The 21,942-nt window shown below is 41.4% G+C and overlaps 1 protein-coding gene across 4 annotated transcripts in view; it reads right to left on the reverse strand.

Annotated features, from left to right (window-relative positions):
• Positions 1 to 6,498: 6,498 nt before the first annotated feature.
• Positions 6,499 to 21,942, reverse strand: part of mark4a (MAP/microtubule affinity-regulating kinase 4a) — a 50,879-nt gene continuing 35,435 nt past the window's right edge. Inside the window, exons 12-18 of one of the 4 annotated variants that reach the window (XM_089017318.1) lie at positions 20,372 to 20,561; positions 19,630 to 19,841; positions 17,956 to 18,059; positions 15,449 to 15,730; positions 11,884 to 11,966; positions 9,354 to 9,417; positions 6,499 to 8,012 (exon numbers count right to left, since the gene is read on the reverse strand). In XM_089017318.1, the coding sequence (XP_088873444.1) occupies positions 7,676 to 8,012; positions 9,354 to 9,417; positions 11,884 to 11,966; positions 15,449 to 15,730; positions 17,956 to 18,059; positions 19,630 to 19,841; positions 20,372 to 20,561 (1,272 nt within the window). In that variant the 3' untranslated portion in view covers positions 6,499 to 7,675. The remainder of the gene's footprint in view (positions 8,013 to 9,353; positions 9,418 to 11,883; positions 11,967 to 15,448; positions 15,731 to 17,955; positions 18,060 to 19,629; positions 19,842 to 20,371; positions 20,562 to 21,942) is intronic. The other 3 variants (XM_089017315.1, XM_089017317.1, XM_089017314.1) reach the window with 3 other exon arrangements.

Consider the following 21,942-nt stretch of genomic DNA (forward strand, 5'->3'; position numbering starts at 1 on the left):
TTCCACTGCGATGCTTCACCTGATCCACAACACAGTCCGTCAGTGGCGTAGCTTCCTATGGCTTGATGCAACAGAGGGCTTTTTTTCAAGGTTTGGTGACAGTTTTAGATAAATGCTTCAGGATTCCCACGATCAAAGTAGGGATCTTAACACTTGATATTTTCTGTTTTAGTAGGTTATGCGGGTACATTTCTCAAAACAGGCATATTTTTCCAAAGCCTGACGATGCCCTGAATGTCGTGATCAATGTGAAATCGCTGCGTTATACCCAAAAGCTATCTGTCCGTCCGTGTGTGAGAAGGGAAACGTTTGCAGCCATACTGATCCTAGCTGTACGTCATATTTTAATTGTCCCTTTCAAGCCAAACACTGAAGTCATGCGGGATTGCAAGTGGGTTTCGTTTTGTTTTTCTTTCTTCCCCATTGTCACTGACAGAAACGGCTTTTTAAAATTTGATTGACAATCTCTTGCTCTAGCTATAAATAAACCTTGAGCTATAAGATATATAGTATTTTCATAAATTGTATATACAGTCAACAATTGACTGATATAAATCCTGTTTTCATGATATTATTCTAAAAAATAAAGTAAGTACCTGTGCAAATATCCACAAATTGAAGTTGTTTCACATTTAAGACATTGGCGCCTTCCAGTGGCGAGTTGGGGTTGTCCCAGAAAGGTCCACTGGAAGGAGCTGATTCAAGTCAAAGCAAAGTGCACTGAGGTCGATATTACCTCATGCAAATATATACCACAACGAGTTAACGTCCAGGCAGAGGACAGGGACAGACCCCCTGGGGTCCACATTGCTTTTCACCCAAAAGAGGAGGTCAGGTCAAACCCAGTCGTCCTCCTCCCCGACCAAAAAAGCGTACACACCAATCAACAATGAAAAGATGTCATACATTGGTCTCTAACATGATGTAAAACGGCTCCCAGTACAATTGATAAAAAAACAGGGTCTCGAGGCTGAGAAAAAATAAAAACATGTTTCTTGGAATGATTGAACTTGAAAGTGGTAGTTGGTTGAAGTTGGCATCCCTGTTTCATGGAGTTGCTGATTTGGTATGAAAAGGAAATGGACATGAGGGATGATAATGGGTGTTAGTTTGGGGGATGGGAGTGGGGGTGGAGAGGTCACCATGAGAAAAGCCACAATTGAGAAAGAGTATTAACAGTAAATCAGCAGCCAAACATGATCTCTGCAGCCTACGTAAATATCACAGTACATTATTCACTAAAAACAGGGAATAAGAACAGAAAACAGTCACGGCTGGTTCTGCCTCTTCCTTTTTGTACATTTAAATATACTGTGCGAAGGCGCTCGGGTAGTTCACTTTAAAGGCAACTGGACTAACAAGAAAAAAAAGTCCATACCGCCTCCATCGTGCCTTTCAAGGAAGTACTCCCCCTATTATATGCAACAGCCCACAGTCATCAAGAATGGACAGACAAGTTTATATATTGTGCCACAACAAGAAGAAGAGGGTGGAGTGTGATTTTTCCATAGACTCCGATGGGTTTTGCTACTTGGCTCATCCACTTTTTGTTTTCCTTTTAGGTCGTCGAGATAGTGGTAACCCCGCATGGCGTAGGGTGGAGCACAACTGCTGCAACGCACTGAAAGTAAACCAGTTGCAATGGAAAAACAGTTCTGTACTCGAGGGCAATCATACTTGCCACATCTTCAGCTGCCCATGGCAGGTTTGGACAGATTTGCTCAAGTATCTGTCGAAATTGCTCTTTTGGTGCAATGCTTTTGAAGAATAAAAGGTAAAGGGTTCAGTCTTACACACCCGGACAGATCGAATAATTCGGATGCTTGAAACGAGCACATGAATGCCAAACCTAGCAATTCGCAAACTTTTTCAATCGGTTTCACGTACGGTTAAACTACTGTATGTATTTTTTAAAAACCTGGGCAATTTTTAGATGTATTAAACTGATAATGGATTTATTGAAAAGGTCGGAAAGAGAAAGTAGAAAGATATTTGCTTTTTTTAAGCTTTCAAAATTTATTTTCATCGTTCTGCAGGGATTGTACTGGTTTGCGTAGTAAAAGAAATGTATCATGCAAATTTTTACTTTCTAAAACAGTCAAAAACTGAAGCTATCACTGTAAATTAGTTTAAAATTAAATCATGGATTTATTACTACTTTTATTTATCAATCATGTGAATCCTTATATTTTCAAATCCCATTTAAAGTGCAATTTATAAATGTTAAAATACAATATGACAACCAATTTGGCCATTTGACTATTACCGTATTTTCCAATGTATAAGGTGCACCCAAAAGCCTTCATTTTCTTTAAAAGATGACAATGCGCCCTATAAGATGACAATGCACCTTATGTCTATGTAAGCTCTCAGTTGTACAGGAGTAGTCCATCGATGAAAAGGACTCTGTAGTTTTTCAGAAACTCCTGCAATGTAAGGTACTGCTACTTTTTGTATTTTTCAGAAAATACAAAAAGGAGAGGAGTAGCAGTACCTTACATTGCAGGAGTTTCTGAAAAACTAGATTCCATTGGCAACTCAAAATTCACTTCAAGGCAAAAATTGGTGCATCCAAAAGATAGACTGACAAATGAAAAACAAAGTAATGTCGGTTATTCAATACATTGTAAGAATGAAAATTGGAAAGAGCAGTACATTGGGGAGACTAAACAAATTCTCAAAAAAAGACTTTATCAACATCGCAGGGATAATGCTATAGGGCCTAAACTACCAGTAAGACTTTAGTTTGCTGACGAAGTTTCTTGGATAAGAAGCAAAACGTCCGACACCTTCAAAGAAGTACAGATGACGGCTGAAGAAACATTTTCATCAATGCACCTTATGTGTGGACTAATATTGATCCACAACAGGTCTCGCAACGACTGTCATGTAGCCACCGACTCCGTTTCCCCTTGTAGAAGTATTGTGCAGTCCATGCTGAGATATACTGTGTAAAACGTAACTCCAGCCATTACTGCAGCGCCTTATAATGTGGTGTGCGTTATATGTGGAAAACTGTTTAAAACATGTTATTCATTGAAGGTGCGCCTTAGAGTCCAGTGTGCCTTATATATGGAGTACGTTTAAAAAACACACCATTCAGAAGCAACAATGCCGACACCGATTAACGTTCGTGTGACCACCATGGATGCCGAGCTGGAGTTTGCCATTCAGCCAAACACGACTGGAAAGCAACTTTTTGATCAGCTATCCAGCTAGCTAGCTTTCTAGCTGGCTATCTAACTTGTCCTGTGACTGTGAAGTGACTTGAGAGTTTTGAAGAGCGCTTGTAAATGAAATTTGTTATTATTATTATTATTATTATTATTATTATTGTTATTATTATTATTGTTATTATTATTATTATTATTTCTTAGCTAGCTAGCTTTTTATCTATTTGAGTTACTTCCGGGTTCAGTGAACACTGGCGCGTGTGGGTGCTGCTGCTCACCCATAGAAAAACTTATCCTGTGACTGTAAAATGACCTTGAGAATTTTGAAAGGCGCTTATAAATGAAATTTATAATTATTCATTGGGGTGCGCCTTATAATCCGGAGCGGTTTATACATCGGAAAATACGGTAATTCAACTCAGGTGACACAGCACAAAAGCTGTCACTCATCCTGTGCAGGGAGGCTGGTTTGAAAGAAATTCACCTTGCTGCTCTTCCTTTAACAGTTTTTTTTAATTTCATACATAGAAAAAATGGGATGGTGAATTTACGGGTATTCAGTTGTATTTGGTCAAATGGCTTCACGCTATACAATCATATGGATCCAGTCATAGTACATATTTTTAAGCAGTTGTATCATTTACGTCTGTGTAAGCTCTCAGGCGTACAGGAGTGGTCCATCAATAAAAAGGTTTCTTCAGCCGTCACTGTACTTCTTTGAAGGTGTCGGACGTTTCGCTTCTTATCCAAGAAACTTCGTCAGCATATATATATATATATATATATATATATATATATATATATATCCCCCTACTGTCCAGACATGGCGGTGCCGGACTCTGCTATGATAGGTCCCTGTTCTCAGGTTGGGGGGAGCAGAGGACTACTCCCTGCAGCTCCACTGATTGTTCCTATTCTTCTGACTAACGACTGGCCTGATTGCCCCACTTCGACCGGTGTCACCTCATCAGTATTACTAATCCTATGTTGCCTAAGCAGGCTGTTGTACGAATGATCCAAATTGAACCTCACCCCACCAAACCGGTTTAATGAAGATTTAGTTTTATGAAAATCGCTTCTTTTACTCCCCTTTCAAACCATCTGTTCTTTCGCTAAGATTTTAACCTTGTTGTCGTCAAATGAGTGGTTGCTAGCTTTTAGGCAGTGACGTGCAGTCATGGGAGGCAGGTGAGGCAGTGCCTCACCTGTCATCATGGAAACCTGTCATGGAAATATCAAATGAAAAAATAAATGAAACAGTATTTAGTGATTTGTAGTTTAAAGTTCTTGTCCATTTAACTTCACCGTTTTTGGATTGTTTTCAAAATCGCTGAATTTTCACATTTACCGTTCAAATACTAAGTAGAGACGAGCGGTGAGGCAGCAGCCGGCTGAGCCTCACCATAGATTGCGCAATGACTATGCAGACTGTGCTGGCTTGCTCTGCAGTGAGACCGCATTGTTGTCCTTCTGCATATCGCTATTAAAGCGTTCAAACACGTTTAGTATATGAACTAAATTTCGACAGTTTAGCTGGTGTATATAATGTAGAGTCATTGTACATTATAAACACTGTACTCCAGTGTTTATTTTGTTTTATTTTTATCAAAACTCTGTGCGTAGGTGAGGCACACAATTCTCCCGCCTCATGACAGGGGGCGCTTGTGATTCCAGAGATACTTGTGACTCCACGGCTGCAGAATAATAGAATTAGGGACAGCAAGCTGCAGGAAACAGTTTGCAAGTAAAGTGCAACCCTGCAGTCATTTTTTCGTGTTGCTTGGCCTCATTTTCAGAATGGAGGATTACATATCTAAATTGAAAGAATTTTCTAAACTGGACTTTCAATCGAAGCAGGAGGTAATAATTAAAGGAAGACCAACACCGGAGCTAAAAGGTTTGCTTCAGACAACGGGACACAATACTCGCTCTTTTCAGGCGGACTGGTACACACGAAAAAGCTGGCTGTGCGGATGTCCAGCAAAAAACCGCCTTTTCTGCTTTTCCTGCCTTCTGTTCTCAACTTGTGACAATGTCTGGACTCAAATGGGATATTGCGACCTGAAAAATTTACAACGGAGCCTCATAAAAAATGAGCGAAGACTCAACATCAGCATCCACAATGCTAAGGTAAAGGAGAACTGGGAGATTTTAAAAGATCTCATCAATGCCACCTGCTTCCTTGCCGAACAACAGCTGGCATTTCGTGGAAATGATGAAAGTAAAGGCTCTGCTAATCGTGGCAACTATGTTGAACTATTACATGCTTTCGCTGAGAAAGATGACAGGCTAGCGAGTCATTTTGGGACATCCACTGTATTTTCTAGCCTGTGAGACAGAATACAGAACGATTTAATTGAAGCAGTTGGTGATATCATTAGAAATGACATTAAAAAGGAGATCGGTGCAGCCCCATTTGTTGCTGTAGAAGTAGATGAGATTGTCATTCTCAGCACTGAAAAGACTGAAAACATCCAGTCAGAACAGGACTGATCAAGGACGACTTTCTTCACTGGCAGTGATCTCCATTGAGACAGAGAGACTTTTAAAACTGAAGAAGGATAAGGAAGGCTTCTACAAAGAAATTATCGATGCCTTTCTTCAGAAGGAGCGGCGCATGGACTTCATTTACAAGTAAAGGTAACGCGATAATATGTTTTTCTACGCTAGTTTGTATATATAAAGAATGCTGATAGTGACATTATAAACAAAACACGTTAACTGTTGCCAATCAAATGGTGAATAAGATACTCTGTAGAGTTCATATGTTTGTAAATCTGACTGATGACGTCAGTGCCTCACCAGCCATGAACCTCACCGCACGCCACTGCTTTTAGGTGCATATGTACTGTCGATTGAGGCCCACTAGTGTTATCCCTGTGATATTGATAAAGTCTTTTTTTGAGAATTTGTTTAGTCTCCCCAATGTACTGCTCTTTACAATTTTCATTCTTACAATGTCTTGAATAAACTACATTACTTTGTTTTTCATTTGGCAGTCTATCTTTTGGATGCACTAATTTTTGCCTGAACGTGTTTATCGGTTTGAAATAAGTAGGAATTTTGTGTTGCCAAAGGACTCTTTGTAGTTTTTCAGAAACTCCTGCAATGTCTGGACAGTAGGGATATATATATATATATATGGCCTAAACTCCCAGTAAGACTTTAGTTTGATGCCGAAGTTTCTTGGATAAGAAGCGAAACGTCCGACACCTTCAAAGAAGTACAGATGACGGCTGAAGAAACCTTTTCATCGTTCAGAATCAGAATCAGAATCAGAATCAGAATACCTTTATTCGTCCCGCAATGGGGAAATTTGCATCGTTGTATCATTTACTTTAAAAATGCATCTGTATGCAGATGATTTTACTTTGCGCAATTACTTCGCTAAATAAAAGTAAATTCAAGCCACCATTTTTTTTTTTACTGTATCGTCATTATTCGGTGCTCTGTAGAGTCCTCAAAGCAGTTAGCATCTGGCTATCGTGTCGTGTGTATTTTGCCCTGTGATTGACTTGCGACCGGTTCAGGGAATCCTTGCACAAATCCAGCTGTGATAAGCTTCAGCACGTTTCCATCATAGGAACAATTCACAAAAAAAAAAAAAATCAGTCCAAATTTGGTAAGAAAATAAATATACTTGAGCGTAACTACTGGATGTGAAAATCTTTATCATACATTTCCCTTGGAGTTGAATGACCTCATCCGTGTCCTCTCTACTGGCACTCAAAAGTATTTTTCTGCTCACGTGGCACCCGCAAATGTGTTAAGAAGCCTAAAACCCAATACCTTGTTAAGCTGAAGATGTCACAGATTCATTCGTGTTAGTCACTTTCTGACTGGCCAACCCTGCACCCACTGACCTTAATCCGGTGCAGTTGTCAGTGTCGTTTGTACACTAGTGATGTAGACTAATCAAAGCAACGCAACTTCATTGCTTGTCTGGCACAGAGCCAACCCATCTCCATATGTTACGACCGGAAAGTGTATGAAAAATGTTATAGCGTACGTCAAGATGAAAAGATTGAATATTTCAAAAAAGGATGAACTTGTTAGTGAAACACAATTAACCATGTCTTTTTCTGCACTAGTAAAAATAATGGTGAATTCAAAACAACCATTCCAGTAATAAATAAAAAAAATATTAGAATTATGGCTAGAGTAGTAGTAAAAAATATTGAACTAGATTCAGTCAGATCCAGGTCCAGTGGTTGAAGTTTCTCAGCGAGTAGTGCTGAGCTTTTGTGGTGTGACCGGATGGAAGGAGAGTGAGAGGAGGTGGCTTGGAGTTGTTGCCTTCGTGCGCGCGTCTTTGTAAGGGTCAAGTGTGTGTGCATGTGTGCGTGTCTATATGTGGGGAAGTTGTGAACAAGCAGGGGAGAAAAGTTATATTATTTTAAAATCGTCCGAACTCCCTTCCCATTTCACACCTCAACACCATTTCGACCACTCGCACACACACTGACCCGTCCCCGCACCTGTTGTCAAAGCCCACCCTCCATTCAGAGTTCAAGATCCTTTGATATTTGGGTGGCAATGTCCCGAAAAGCTAATGGTGCCCCACAGAGTCGTGTGTAGCGCACCCCATTTGAAGTCCCGGAGGAGCCCGTGGAAAGATGGCACACCTCTGCCTCAAAAGCCACACGGCCCCCTGCCACGCCATGGGTGCAGGAGAGCAGAAAGGGGCCGGCATGGAGTACCTGGCAGCCACATCCGAGTGCTGCCTCCCGCAGAGCCAGTACAACCTCCGCAGGGTCCCGCCGGCCACTGCTTCTCAGATTCCAGCCACGTCCGACGGCCCTGGGCTCGGACGCTTTTTGATACCCAGGTAGATGGCAACTGAAAAGGTAGACACAGTGATTGCTTGGATTATAATTTAAAACAGGAAATAAGACTATGAGATGTGATCATAATAATAATAATAATAATAATAATAATAATAAATTTCATTTATAAGCGCCGTACAAAACTCTCAAGGTCACTTTACAGTCACAGGATGTTTTTCTGTGGGTGAGCAGCGGCAGCCATACGCGCCAGCATTCACTCAACCCGCTAATAGATAGCTAGCCAGCTGGATAGCTGATAGATAGATAGCTAGGTAGCGAGCCAGCTAATGCGTAGATAGCTTGCCAGCTAGATAGCTAATAGATAGATAGCGAGATAGCTAGCCAGCAAGATAGCGAATACAGTGATACCTTGGCTTACGAACTTAATTGGTTCCCAGACAGAGTGTTCCCTTGGAGGTGCTTTCTCTGTGATAATTTTACAATTGTGTTCTGTTTAGCTGGGTTGATAGCTTTTTGCATCAAGTGTACAGATGGCTTGTGCGGGTTATTTGTGGAGACTGATTGATGGGATATTTTAACCTTCCAGTGTACACTTTGCTTTTGAAATATCAAAGTTGAAATGAGTCCAAATTTCACTGTTTTATACCCATTTTCTCACCATTTCACTTTTGTGTTTTTTCACTATTGTTTTTTTTGTTTCAAGCTCTGTCGTCTCCCTTTCTTGTGTGTGTGTGTGTTTTCCCACTCTCTCTCTGTCGACTGCCTGTCTTTTAATGTTTAACCCCCGCCCTCACTGCCGCGGTCTTGACCAATCACGCGGCTTTAACCGAAGACGGCATTTTGTTTTTGGGAGAACGGCCTCACCCACTCTCTCTCTGTCTGTAACCCCCTGCCCCTCACTGCTGCGTTCTTGACCAATAATGTGGCTTTAACCAAAGACGGGGGGGGGGGGGGGGGGGGGGGGGTGATAGAGGACAAAACAGTTGGCCACCATTTTCTTATGAGGAGGACGGGCTCGTTCGCGAACGACACATCGCTCATTGTTGCAGCTTCGTGTGTCTCCCGAAAAATAGTTTGTATGCCAAGGTAAAATTTTCATTAATTTTACATTCGTAAACCGAAAAGTTCGTAAGCCATGGGGTTCGTAAACTGAGGTATCACTGTGCGTAGATAGATAGATAGACAGAGAGAGAGAGAGAGAGAGAGAGAGAGAGAGAGAGAGAGAGAGAGAGAGAGAGAGAGAGAGAGAGAGAGAGAGACAGGCAGACAGACAGACAGATACCCAGCCAGCCAGATCGCTAATAGACTTTATTGGCACCCAAGCAAGAAAAAAAAACGAAACCCAAACTAATTCGGGAATGGTGCTCGACGTCATATTTCAATTCCCGAATACATTCGCGAAGGGCACTGACCTTGTGACCGCAAATCTCCTGATTCCCTCAGATTCATTTGTGACCCTGGAAGACAGATATACTATGTAAAAGGCAATCCATAGCAGTCAACAGCCACCAAACACTGGCCAGTGAGATGAGATGAGGCTCAGAACATGCAAGCGTTAACAGCAAGCAGGCCGTATGTAACCTTACCAGCTAGCTCACTTTAATTTAAAGCATGCATTGATTCCTCTTTAAAATGCAACAGTTGCACATTACTGGAACACATGAAATAAACATTTAATGAGTTTCAACCCATTAACCACAAATTGATAATGAAAACTCCCTGGCAACATTGAGCACATAACGTATGCAGAGGTCGTTCACAGTGCAGCTGCTGGAAAGCAAAACTGTCATCGCGATCAATGAACTGACTTAATCAGCCATGAGAACTGCACAGAAGAGACATACGTGTTGTGCAGCTCCACTCTATTTGCACAGGTGACATGACCTACATACTTCTTTCTTTTTTTATGCCTTTGTTATGTGGACAACAAATGCGTACAAGTCCGGCCCTTGAGATCCCCTATACAGCTTCTTTTACACATTTCCATCCATAAACACAATAGACTCAGATGATCAGGAAAAACAATACTGATCATTTAAATCAGTTCAATTGGAGCTGGAAGGGGACATGCTAAAACAGGCTCTTCAGGACCTGGACTTGGGCACCCGTGGTGTACACAAAGCTGGACAAGAAAAGAAGTATGTAGCCATGTACCGGTCCCCTAAGTGTACACAGGTCGGTTTGGATACAGTGGAACCTTGATTCAGAAGAAATCAATGGACAGAAAAGAGTGTCCACTACCCATAAAGCCCGGGTGGCCAACAACGTCTTCAAGAAAGAAAAATGATTTTTTTTTCAAATCTAACGTTTGTTTTATTCATCCATCCATCCATTTTCCGTACCGCTTAGTCCTCATTAAGGTCGCAGGGGGGGCTGGAGCCTATCTCAGCTGTCTTCGGGCATGAGGCGGGGGACACCCTGAATTGGTTGCCAGCCATATTGTGTTTCAAGTTGTGAAAAATGGGGCAGGCAACTTTTCTGAGTTGTCTGCCCGGATGTCCGCTAACGTTTTGCCACGAGTTTCAGACACTGCTTATACACCGGAAAATATGGTATATTTTTCATTGATCTATCCGGCTATTTTCTCATCTACTTATCCTCAAGAGGATCGTTGGCATGTTGGAGCCTCTTTGAGCTGTCTTTGGACAGCAGGAGGGGTACACACTGAACTGGTTGTTAGCCAATCTTGAGGCAAACATACAATATGCACTCACAGTCGCACCGCGGGACAATTTAGCGTGTTGCATTCTTGCATTGTGCGTGTTTTAGTAATGTGGGCGGAAACTGGAGTACCCAGAAAAAAACATGCCTAAGTATGGGTAGAACATGACACTCCACTCAGGAAGGACAATGGAAGCCTGGACCTCTGCACTGGGAGATTGGGAGTGCCTACCGTCTTTATTCGAGTATAAGGCGCACACGTGTATAAAGCGTACCCCTAATTTTCAATTAAAAATCGGTATAAAATTGTGTTTCACTTTTTCTCAGCTATCATTATATCAATTAAAATATGAAGAACACTTAATCGAAACTCTGGATATTGGTAAATGTGCAAAACAGCAATGCTTAACTCACGTTTCAGTGTGGGCGATGCGAGGAAAGAAAATGAAGCTGAAGCGTAGCTAAAGAAATGGTAACCAAGAAACAAACAAAAAAAAGGGGAATGCGCGTGGTCCGGTTCTTTCCGAGAATCAAAACTGAACCTTATCTACAGAGATTATGGAGAATAGCCATGGAAATGCTGCCCCCTCCTGGAAGGGATACAGCATGAAATATAAATGAGATTTGTTTTTCCCAGGCCTCCTTTATAACGCGCCCCCAAACTTTGAGTTCTTTTTTAGGTAGAAAATTTTGCACATTATACTCGAATAAATACAGTAATTGATAAAAGAAGGGATATAAACAAACATTCCTTATTAAATATCTGTCTCACTTCCTGTTACAGCCACTTCATATAAGGAAGGGCACGACATCATCAGACCTTAATTTGTCATTCTACAGATGTTGACTAGCTAGCTGTCTCTTTTTGCTTTTTGTTCTATAATATCACTTTTTACGTTATGAAAATGTCTGTAGTGTCTTCAATGTAACCAGAGTATATCAGCATACATGGATGGAGGAAGAGGTACGACACAATGACATTGTCTCAATTGTGAATTATAACAATCCTGTGAATAACAAATAATAAAGGCAAATCAGGCTTTCTTGCTCAGTGCAAAGTCATGCTTCAAACCTAATGTAGGACAAAGCATAAAATGAAGATCACAGTTGGAACAAAAATCATGCAAAGTAACAATTAACAGATAGAGCCAGACAGATAAATCAGTCAAGGCATTCATGGACTGACGTAACTCCCATGTGACCAGGCAGACAATGAAGCAGCGCAGGCACACAAGGAAGAAGCAAGACACACGGGAACTTACTAACGGTTTTTGATCCTTGTGGAAGAGTGCAACCCGACACTGATTTGTTTGAGCCCTGTCGCTTGGACGGGTCAAGGTTGACCCTGATGCCATGATGGTAGAAAAGCAGATTAAGAAACAATGCCAGAGAAAAGAGGGAATATAGGGCAAGAGCGGTGAAGGGAGGGGGAAGGGGAGTTCAAGACATACAAGAGAGATAATTGAATCGCGGGAGACCGAGTGGTAGAGGAGAGTGGGACACAGGTATTGAGTGAGTGCTAAGGATAAAGCTGTGGTTTGATTAGATTAGTCATGTGCGATTATGACGACAAGAGAGATGGGAGGACGGAGGATAATCTGGGGCCACAGACAGACTTGCAAAAATTCTAATATGAGTAAACAGTCTCATACGTGTGGATCCCAGCTGGGTTGAACTCAAGTTGAATTGAAGAAAGTTAGTTTCACCGTTTTATGGTTTTGGAGGATTTTCTCCTTCTTATATGTATTCATTTCACTGGGACAATGCACATTATTCAATTTAAAGGACAACCGACGTCTCCGGAAAAGTTGTGTCCATAATTTGTAAAATGGCTTCAAATGACTTCTACTGAGCATATTTTACAAAGATTCCATCGCATATAGCTATATTTCACGTTTTAAGACTCACGTCAGGGACGCCCCTGACCGAGAAAGTGACACACAATGCATTTTGGGTACTTTGTTTGGTCTGAAAACTTCATGTTGATCCGCGTTGATGGCGAAATTAGAAGGAAAACACATAATGCGATGTCTGTGTAAGCTCTCAGTCGTACAGTCAAAACATATCAGGAGAGCACTCACTAACTGTGGGTACCCTCAGTGGTCATTCAACAAATGTCAGAAAGAAAGAATAGCGAACGAAACCAATAATTCTCAAGATTCTAAAAGGAGAGGAGTAGCAGTACCGTACATTGCAGGAGTTTCTGAAAAATTACAAAGAGTCCTTTGGCAGCATAAAATTCCTACTTATTTCAAACCGATAAACACGTTAAGGCAAAAATTAGTGCATCCAAAAGATAGGCTACCAAATGAAAAACAAAGTAATGTAGTTTATTCCATACATTGTAAGAATGAAAATTGTAAAGAGCAGTACATTGGGGAGACTCAACAAATTCTCAAAAAAAGACTTTATCAACATCGCAGGGATAATACTAGTGGGCCTCAATCGGCAGTACATTTGCACCTAAAAGCTACTAACCACTCATTTGACGACAATGAGGTTAAAATCTTAGCGAAAGAACATAGATGGTTTGAAAGGGGGGTAAAAGAGGCGATTCTTATAAAACAACAAAATCCTTCATTAAACCGGTCGGGTGGTGTGAGGTTCAATTTGGATCGTTCATACAATAGCCTGCTCAGGCAAAACAGGTTAGGCAACTTTCGCAATGCTGATGAGGGTCGTTATGCTGATGAGGTGATACCGGGGGGAGTGGGTGTAATAGGCCAATCGTTAGTCAGGAATGTAGGAACAATCAGTGGGGCCACAGGGGGGGGTCCCGCGCCCCCCCCAACCTGAGAGTAGGGACCTATCATAGCTGTGTCCGGCGCCACCAGGTCTGGACATTAGGGATATATAAATGGGGCCGATACGACCAGTCAGACTTTAGTTCGCTGACGAAGTCTCTTGGATAGGAGGCGAAACGTCCGAAACCTTCACTTTTGTACAGATGACGGCTGAAGAAACCTTCTCATCGACATAATGCGATGGTTAATCGTTGTGTGTTGCACCAAGACTATTATTTGATACTATTTGACACAAATTCCCAGCAGACAAATCAGCCCATTTCCAACGAAGCTTGGGCGCCATCTTGTGCATTTTCTGGGACGCCACATTGGAGTCCTGACGGCTCGAATTGATACGGGAGGACTTCTTTAATCGATTGCAAACATTTGTGCTTTCCTCTTCAGAACTACAGTAAAGTCTCGTTATATCGATATCGGATATATCGATAGTCCCGGTTATATCGATACTATTTCTATGCACGCACGGAGAAAATTACATGCAAACAGGGTCGGATATATCGATAGTCCCGGTTATATCGATATTTTTTCGGACTCCCTTGAATATCGATATAACGAGACTTTACTGTATTTGAATCATATTCATTACTGGATGAGTAACAAGAAAGCATCTTCTCCGAATCTGAAGCCATTGTTTTGATTCTAGAGCAAGGCAGGACGTCCTGGTGTGACGTCACGAACAATGGGGCGGGACCTTCTGAAACTCGCCATCTCCGAGGTCATTTTGAAGCAGTTTTGGGACACTAACTCATTTTTATTGGTGTTTTGCATTTGGCTAAAAATATCAGCCTGCGTGTTATGTGTATTTTAGATGCTATATAACGTTTTTCTGATGTCAGTTATGAAACAAAAAAAAAGGTGTCAGTTGTCCTTTAAAACCACAGTGACAGAAATAAAAACGTTGAATTTGATGAAATTGAAAACCTGAAATAATTCAAAGCACTGACCAGGACAACCTTCCAGGTTTAAAAACAGGGTGTAAATAGATACTTCAAGCCTGTGTTTAATTTAAAGTTATTTTTCAAAATGGTAAAAGTAGCTACAGATTGGACAGATGTAGCAAATAAAAATGTTGGTGTTTACCAGTTTAAGATCTGCTATCAAAATGCTATGGAGGATAATGAAGTCTTGCTTTCAAAGCTGTATGGTAAGAATCAAAGTGGGCTAAAAGCATCAATCGTGTTGTGTTTAGCTGGGTTTATAGCTTTTAGCATCAAGTGTACAGTTGGCTTGTGCGGGTTATTTGTGGAGCCTGATTGATGGTAATTTTAACCTTGCAGTCTACACTCTGCCTTCGAACTATCATAGTTGAAACGAGTCCAAATTTCACTGTTTTGCATCCATTTTCCCACTCTCTCTCTCTGTCTTCTGCCTGTCTCTTTAATGTTTAAACCACCTGCCCTCACTGCTGCGTTCTTGACCAATCATGTGGCTTTAACCGAAGACTGGGGGCGGGGAATAGAGGACAAAAACGAGCCGGCTGCTATTTTCTTGTTAGGAGAACGGGCTCGTTCGCGAACGACACATCACTCAGTGTAGCAGCTCCGTGTGTATCCCGAAAAAAAGGTAAATTTTTCATAAATTCTACGTTCGTAAACCGAAAAGTTTGTAAGCCAAGGGGTTCGTAAACCGAGGTATCACTGTATATCTGGTTAGAAAGTGCATTGTCCTATAATGAAAACTTGTGGCTCCCTCGAGCATTTCAATTAACCATCTCTGAAGCAAATATTAGAATCTTGCTTTTATGACATGCATACACATTTCCAACTCAATACTAGAGCGTAGTCATTATTTGCAGATTATTTCCAAATACAGTAAAGTCTCGTTATATCGATATCGGATATATCGATAGTCCCGGTTATATCGATACTATTTCTATGCACGCACGGAGAAAATTACATGCAAACAGGGTCGGATATATCGATAGTCCCGGTTATATCGATATTTTTTCGGACTCCCTTGAATATCGATATAACGAGACTTTACTGTACAAGGAATTGAAAGATGTGGAAACCATACAAGTTACCTGCGAGTGAGTTTGGAGGTCAGTTTGGTGAAGAGATTGGAGGTAGCCCTGGTGCGAGCATGTGGCAAAGGGCTGGCATCATGGTGGGACAGCGTGGGTGAAGTGGGCGGGGCAGAATAAATCGGAGGCCCACGATCCCTCAGCTGTCCCCCGTGGAAGGTGCTGCGGATTGTGGATCCTCGGGTCAAACGGCAACGGTCCGAAGATGAGGAAGATGCCGCTCCAGCCCCGGAAATGCTGAGTGTAGAGGGAGAAGCCGCAGGCATGCGGTGGCCCAAAGAGCTGCATTCACCAAACAGAAACATTAGGTCAAACAAACGCATTTTCAAGGCCGATCAACAGCTTATTTGAATCATTGAAGAGTTGAACAGTTAAACATATTTTGACTTTGATTTATACATTTTGCATTAAATGCTACTACAGTGATACCTCAGCCTACAAACTTAATTGGTTCTCAGAAAGTGTGCGTAAGGCGAAAAGTTTGTCTGCCAAAAATTAATTTCCCATAGGAAAAACTTAAAAATGAGAATAATCCGTTTCCAGGTCTCCATAAAACCTAATTTTCTACTACATATGCCTTAAAACTACACAAAATATACTTTATTTTATGTATAATCTTCTTCTTTTCCTTTCGGCTTTTCCCTTCAAGGGGTCACCACAGCCAATCAGTGTCCTCCATCCTCAGAGGTTTGATTCGCATGTTTGTTTTGGCCAAACTTTTACCTCGGATGCCCTTCCTGACACAACCATCTGTATTTATCCGGGCTTGAGACCGGCACAAGAAGACACTGGCTGATTCCCATAGGAAACCATTAAAAATGAGAATAATCCCCATAAAACAGGGGTCGGGAACCTTTTTGACTAAGAGAGCCATAAAAGTAAAATATTTAGAAATGTTTTTCAGTGAGAGCCACACGCACGCGCGCGCACATACAAACGCTCGCGTGCGCACATACACACACACACGCGCGGCCACTTTTCAACAAAATATCAGAATGTATTATTTAAAATGACTTTGTGATAGTACTCACCGTTAACATGAATGGTTTTCCGTTCCTCGTGATTGGTAAAAATCCAGGCAAACGATCGGAATGAAATTCAATTTGCCTGTTACTGCTAGCTAGCCTGCACACGGCTCATAAACTTCCACACTTGCTATCTGCAATCTACTTCTCGCAGAAGTATGTTGAAGCTAACGTTAACATGGGGCTTGTTAAAATGTCACTGACATTCGACTGTTTCATCGATGGTATTGTATCATTGCAAATTAGAATCAGAACATTTTCTCTCCTCTAATGCTCCGGTGCATTAACGCTGAAGTGCATTAGTTGGGCTCATTTAACGGGGCGTTTACCTGTTTCAACATGACGGCCACTATCATCCAATCAAAATGGCGCTTTCGGCCAACCTAGGTCAGTGACATCCAATCAAAACTGCGCTTTCTGCCAACTGCAGCCCCAACGGGAAATGAACGGCGAAAAAACAAAAATATGTATTTAGTTTTATCGGCGAGCCATATGCAATCATCAAAAGAGCCATATATGGCTCACGAGCCATAGGTTCCCGACCCCTGCCATAACACATAATTTTCTACTAAATAAGCCTTAAAACTACACAAAATATACCTTATTTTATGCATAATAAATGTGCTATTTATTGTAATTAAATAATTAAACTGTACAGTATAATAAAGTCGTTTTATTTAGCTTAAAGATGGTCATTGATGTAGTTGCCTCAATTGATGATATCCGAGTGAAGTTGCCGTGCTTTCTCGGCGATAATACCCTCACTCACACGGTCCCCTGCTATCTGCTTTTCGTTAATCCAAATCAACAGAGGCTTTTCAATCTCTTCTATTGCCTGAGACCGTTGCTTAGACAACACAAAAACACCCTTAGCCACACGTAGCTCGACTTAGCATACTGGTACTGGGACGCTAAGTCACAAACGCACACCTCGTTTGTGTTTTTCGATGATCTCCTTCTGCTCGACCGTAATTTTCTTTTGTGTCCTCTTTGGCTTAACACTAGCCTGTGGTGGGGTCTTTTTGGTTCCATAATAGCAAAAGTACTCCACTCGATAGCAAACTATGTCTGCACTCAAACGGGGTGTGCAAAACTAGTCTGCCAACCACCGTGGTGCTGTTCAACCATGTGGTTTGGTGTTCATTTGACGAAAACTAGTGCGCCAGCCACCGTGGCGCTGTGTGGTTTGGTTCGTCCACCGAAAACTAGTTTGTATGCCAAGATTATAGTCTCGCAAAATTTAATGTTCGTAAGGCAAAAAGTTTGTGAGCTAAAGCGTTCATAAGCCGAGGCATCACTGTGTTTACGTCCTGTCAACCCAAAATGTTCCCAGACCCAAAACAGGACATCTAGCTAAAAAAAAGATGTTAAAATTAAACCAAATCGCATTTCAGCATACTCAGTCTGTGAGTTTATGTTTGTAAGAAAAACAAAACAAAACAAAGAAAAAAACAACTAACCACAACAAAAACAGAGCAGTACCTGTTGTCTTTCCCATTCTGCAAGAGAGAGTGCCTGTCAGCCCCTGAGCGATCCGTGCACACGTATGTATTTCGGCGTGTCATTGCGCTTCCAGGAATGTTATTCTTGATTGTCAAAAGTGAAACAAACAAATATTTGTCACATGGAAACCGAAGACAATGAAAGATAATGACATGTATGTTGCGCTTATTGCACTGGTCCCGCACAAAAATGTATATCAAACTCTTCCACGTGATGATGTCAAAGAAGTCATCTCAGAACATGATGTCGTCTATCATGAACGTTCTCAGGGACAGTGGTTAGATACTACAGTGGACATCTTATCAGGTTATAGGTTGCATGAAAGGGTTAATGTCCATACATGTTGGAATGAAATGAAGTCAGTTGTGGGTTAATTTTTCTCTCAGATCATATTTCAGCTTTGATGTGTTGCCATGCAAATATTAGTTTGTGATTCTGTTCCTATCGCTGCTAAAACCGCCGTATTTTCCGCACTTAAAGCCGCTTTGGAGTATAATGACCCATTTCAATGAATGGCCTATTTTAAAACAATTTTCATATATAAGCACTGCATTGTAAGGCACATTGAATTAAAGCTACAATAGTTTCCTGCGGTTGAGTTATGTATCCACTCGATGGAGTTACGGCAAATGGAATACAATAAAATACAAAACAGCTTTATTTACATAGAACCTTCACAATAGCCGCAATTGTAACAAAGTGCTTTACAGAATATTTAACTCATTCACTGCCAGGGTTTTTGTCATTGTCACTTAAATTCCAGGACCCACAGAATATTGAGTTTTAGGACTACATCAACATTCAATGCAGGGTAAGAAAACTTAGACTCTTATTTCATCAGAAAAAAAGTTAATTCTTAAATTATATGGGTCTGGAGTTATATGAGCTTGAAATGAGGGCAGCTGTCCAAAATACAATGCAATACACACATATTAGTTTATATAGCGCTTTAACAACAGTTGAAGCTGGAATATAGCACTAACATGAAAAAAGGGAAACACTGCTCCATCGTGGCCAGTGCTTTATCGGAGCCCAAAGAAGAAAAAAACAAAACCCGAACAAATTCAGGAATGGTGCTCTACATCATATTTTCAATTCTCGAATACATTTGAGAATGGCAGTGAATGAGTTAAAAGACTCTGTCCGAGAAATAAGATTATCGATCCATATATAAGGCGCATAAATTACACTATAGGGTACACCGGCGGCTTTTGAGAGAATGTAATGCTTTTTGGTGCGCCATATAGTGTGGCAAATACGGTAGTTCATTGCATGTCATTCCTAACCTCAAAACCATATATGTGATGACCGCTAGGAACTGAGAACGCCCAGTAGAGCTTTTCATTGTCACAAACTGAAGGTTGGGCATTGAGTTGGAAGTTCGGTCGACCATAAAGCTGTCGGAAAAAGCATCTGAGTCATAAATAAGAAATTAATTCTTGATGCCCTCATTATTTGTCATTGTATCAGTATCCCTACATGACTTTGCTTAGTGACTGCATTTGCGCTATTTTGTTATGGTGGCTTGTGTACTGTACGACAAGAGGGCCTCCAACTCACAATAAAGATTACTGTATTGTGATACAGGTTAGAAAAAAAAGTTCATGAATAAATACTAGCGGTCCCTGACGCACTGAGTAGGAAAACACTCACAGTGGTGGCAGTCATGTCTTTACGTCGGTCTGGTATCTCCGACTTGTTGGGGTTGTTGGCGCTGCTAACCATTGGACTAGAAGGGGGGAGGCTGTGGCTTCCCATCACGCTGCAACTAGCCTTACGCGAAGGCATTCGTCCCTCTCGCAACTCCCTCTCGCCCGTGCTCGTTGGGCTCCTTTTGGGGTGCATGACGGGCATGGACGGTCCGCCTTTGTTGTGGAGGACAGCAGTGCATAGACAGACAAGAGACTCATATAAGGAATATTCTGCATCGAGAGCTTCCAGTGGACTTATCAAAGGGAAGTCGAAAATTGAACCAGCTTTGCTGACAAGCTACATTCCACACTCTAATGCATAGGTGTCAAAGTCAAGCCCCGAGGGCCAAATCTGGACAACCACATCATTTTATTCGGCCCGCAAAAGCAAATCAAGCATATCAAGTGCCATGGTGATTGCTAAAGTCCGAACCAAAATTTCAAATTATTGTCTGTAAACCACAATAACAGCCATTAGATTGCTTCTTCAGATTTGAAAACTAGTTATTTATTCATTTGTTGTGCTTTCTGTATGTAATATGTGGAGTGGATGAAACATTGTAATGGTTTCCCCAAATTCATAACTGAGAGGAAACCGTAACAACAATGTAGCCCGCGGCAAAAAAATGAGTTTGACACTGCTGCACTATAGTAACATTAACACATTCAGAAGTTTTAGAAGAAGTTTTAGAGTAGATACTCACAGAAGTCGCTGTGTCGTCGCTGCCTGTGGTAAGTGGAGGCACTGCGTTGTGTCTTACTGTGTGAGGAGGAGGTGGAAGAGGAAGAGGAGCCAGTAGCTGTTGACGAGTGTTTGTTGGTTCCGTTGGTGATAGGACTGGGTCGCACCCGTGCTAAGGACAATGTACTAGCTGTGCGGGCATCGCTGCCCTCCTAAAATCAGATGCAAAAAGTATGAGTGACACTTTAGAAAAAATGATATGTCAAGGAAGCACTATAATGTTTTTTTCTCTCTCTAAATGGTAGAGTTTTGGATTTGCTCTGTATGTTTTGGACATTGTGTATGTATCAGGTGTGCAATTGTGAGACTCCAATCCAATTGTGGACACAAAATGAAGATTTGTTTCACACAGAAAAATATTTGGTGTTTAAAAAAATCCTGCTGATGTTAGACAAGAATCTCCTTGGACGATGATGTTTGCAGGTGACATTATGATCTGTAGCGAGAACAGGCAACAGGTGGGGGAGAAACAAGAGGTGGAGGTATGCCGTGGAAAGGAGAGGAATGAAGATCAGTCGCAGCAAGACAGAATATGTGTGTGTGAATGAGAGGGATCCAAGTACAAGAGAGCTCCTACAGGGAGAAGAGATAAAGAAGGTGGAGGATTTTAACTACTTGGGGTCAACTGTCCAGAGCAATGGAGGGTGTGAAAAAGAGGTGAATAAGCGTGTCCAGGCAGGCTGGAACGGCTGGAGAAAAATGTCAGATGTGATGTGTGATAGAAGGGTTTCAGCTAGAATGAAAGGAAAAGTGTATAAAACGGTGGTGAGACCAGCCAGTATGTTTGGACTGGAGACAGTGTCACTGAAGAAAAGACAGGAAGCAGAGCTGGAGGTAGCAGAGCTGAAGATGTTGAAGTTTTCTTTGAGAGTGACCAGGTTGGATCGAATCAGGAATTAATATATCTGAGCAGTGATGTGCAGTCAGGGGAGGCAGGTGAGGCCGTGCCTCATCTGTCATCATGGAAATATCAAATGAAAAAATAAATTAAACAGTTACATTTATTTAGTGATTTGTACTTTAAAGTTCTTTTCAATTTAACTTTACCATTTTTGGATTTTTTCTCAAATTCGCTGAATTTTCACATTTACCGTTCAAATACTAAGTAGAGACAAGCGGTGAGGCAGCAGCCTGCTGAGCCTCACCGTAGATTGCGCAATGACTATGCTGACTGTGCTGGCTTGCTCTGCAGTGAGACCTCATTGCTGTCCCTCTGCACATTGCTATTGAAGTGTTTTAACACTTTAAGTATATGAACTAAATTTCTACAGTTTAGCTGGTGTATATAATGTAGAGTCACTTTACATTATAAACACTGTACTACAGTGTTTATTTTATTTTATTTTTATCAAAACTGTCTGCACAGATGAGGCACACAGTTCTCCTGCCTCATGACAGGGGGCGCTGGTGATTACAGAGATTCTTCTTGCGACTCCTGGGCTGCACAATAATAGAATTAGTGACAGCAAGCTACAGTAAACAGTTAGAAAGTTAAGTGCAACCATCCAGTCATTTTTTTCGTGTTGCTTGGCC

Source organism: Hippocampus bargibanti, linkage group LG16 (genome assembly GCF_051943395.1).
Source record: "Hippocampus bargibanti isolate YZ-2025 linkage group LG16, ASM5194339v1, whole genome shotgun sequence".
Taxonomy (NCBI): domain Eukaryota; kingdom Metazoa; phylum Chordata; class Actinopteri; order Syngnathiformes; family Syngnathidae; genus Hippocampus; species Hippocampus bargibanti.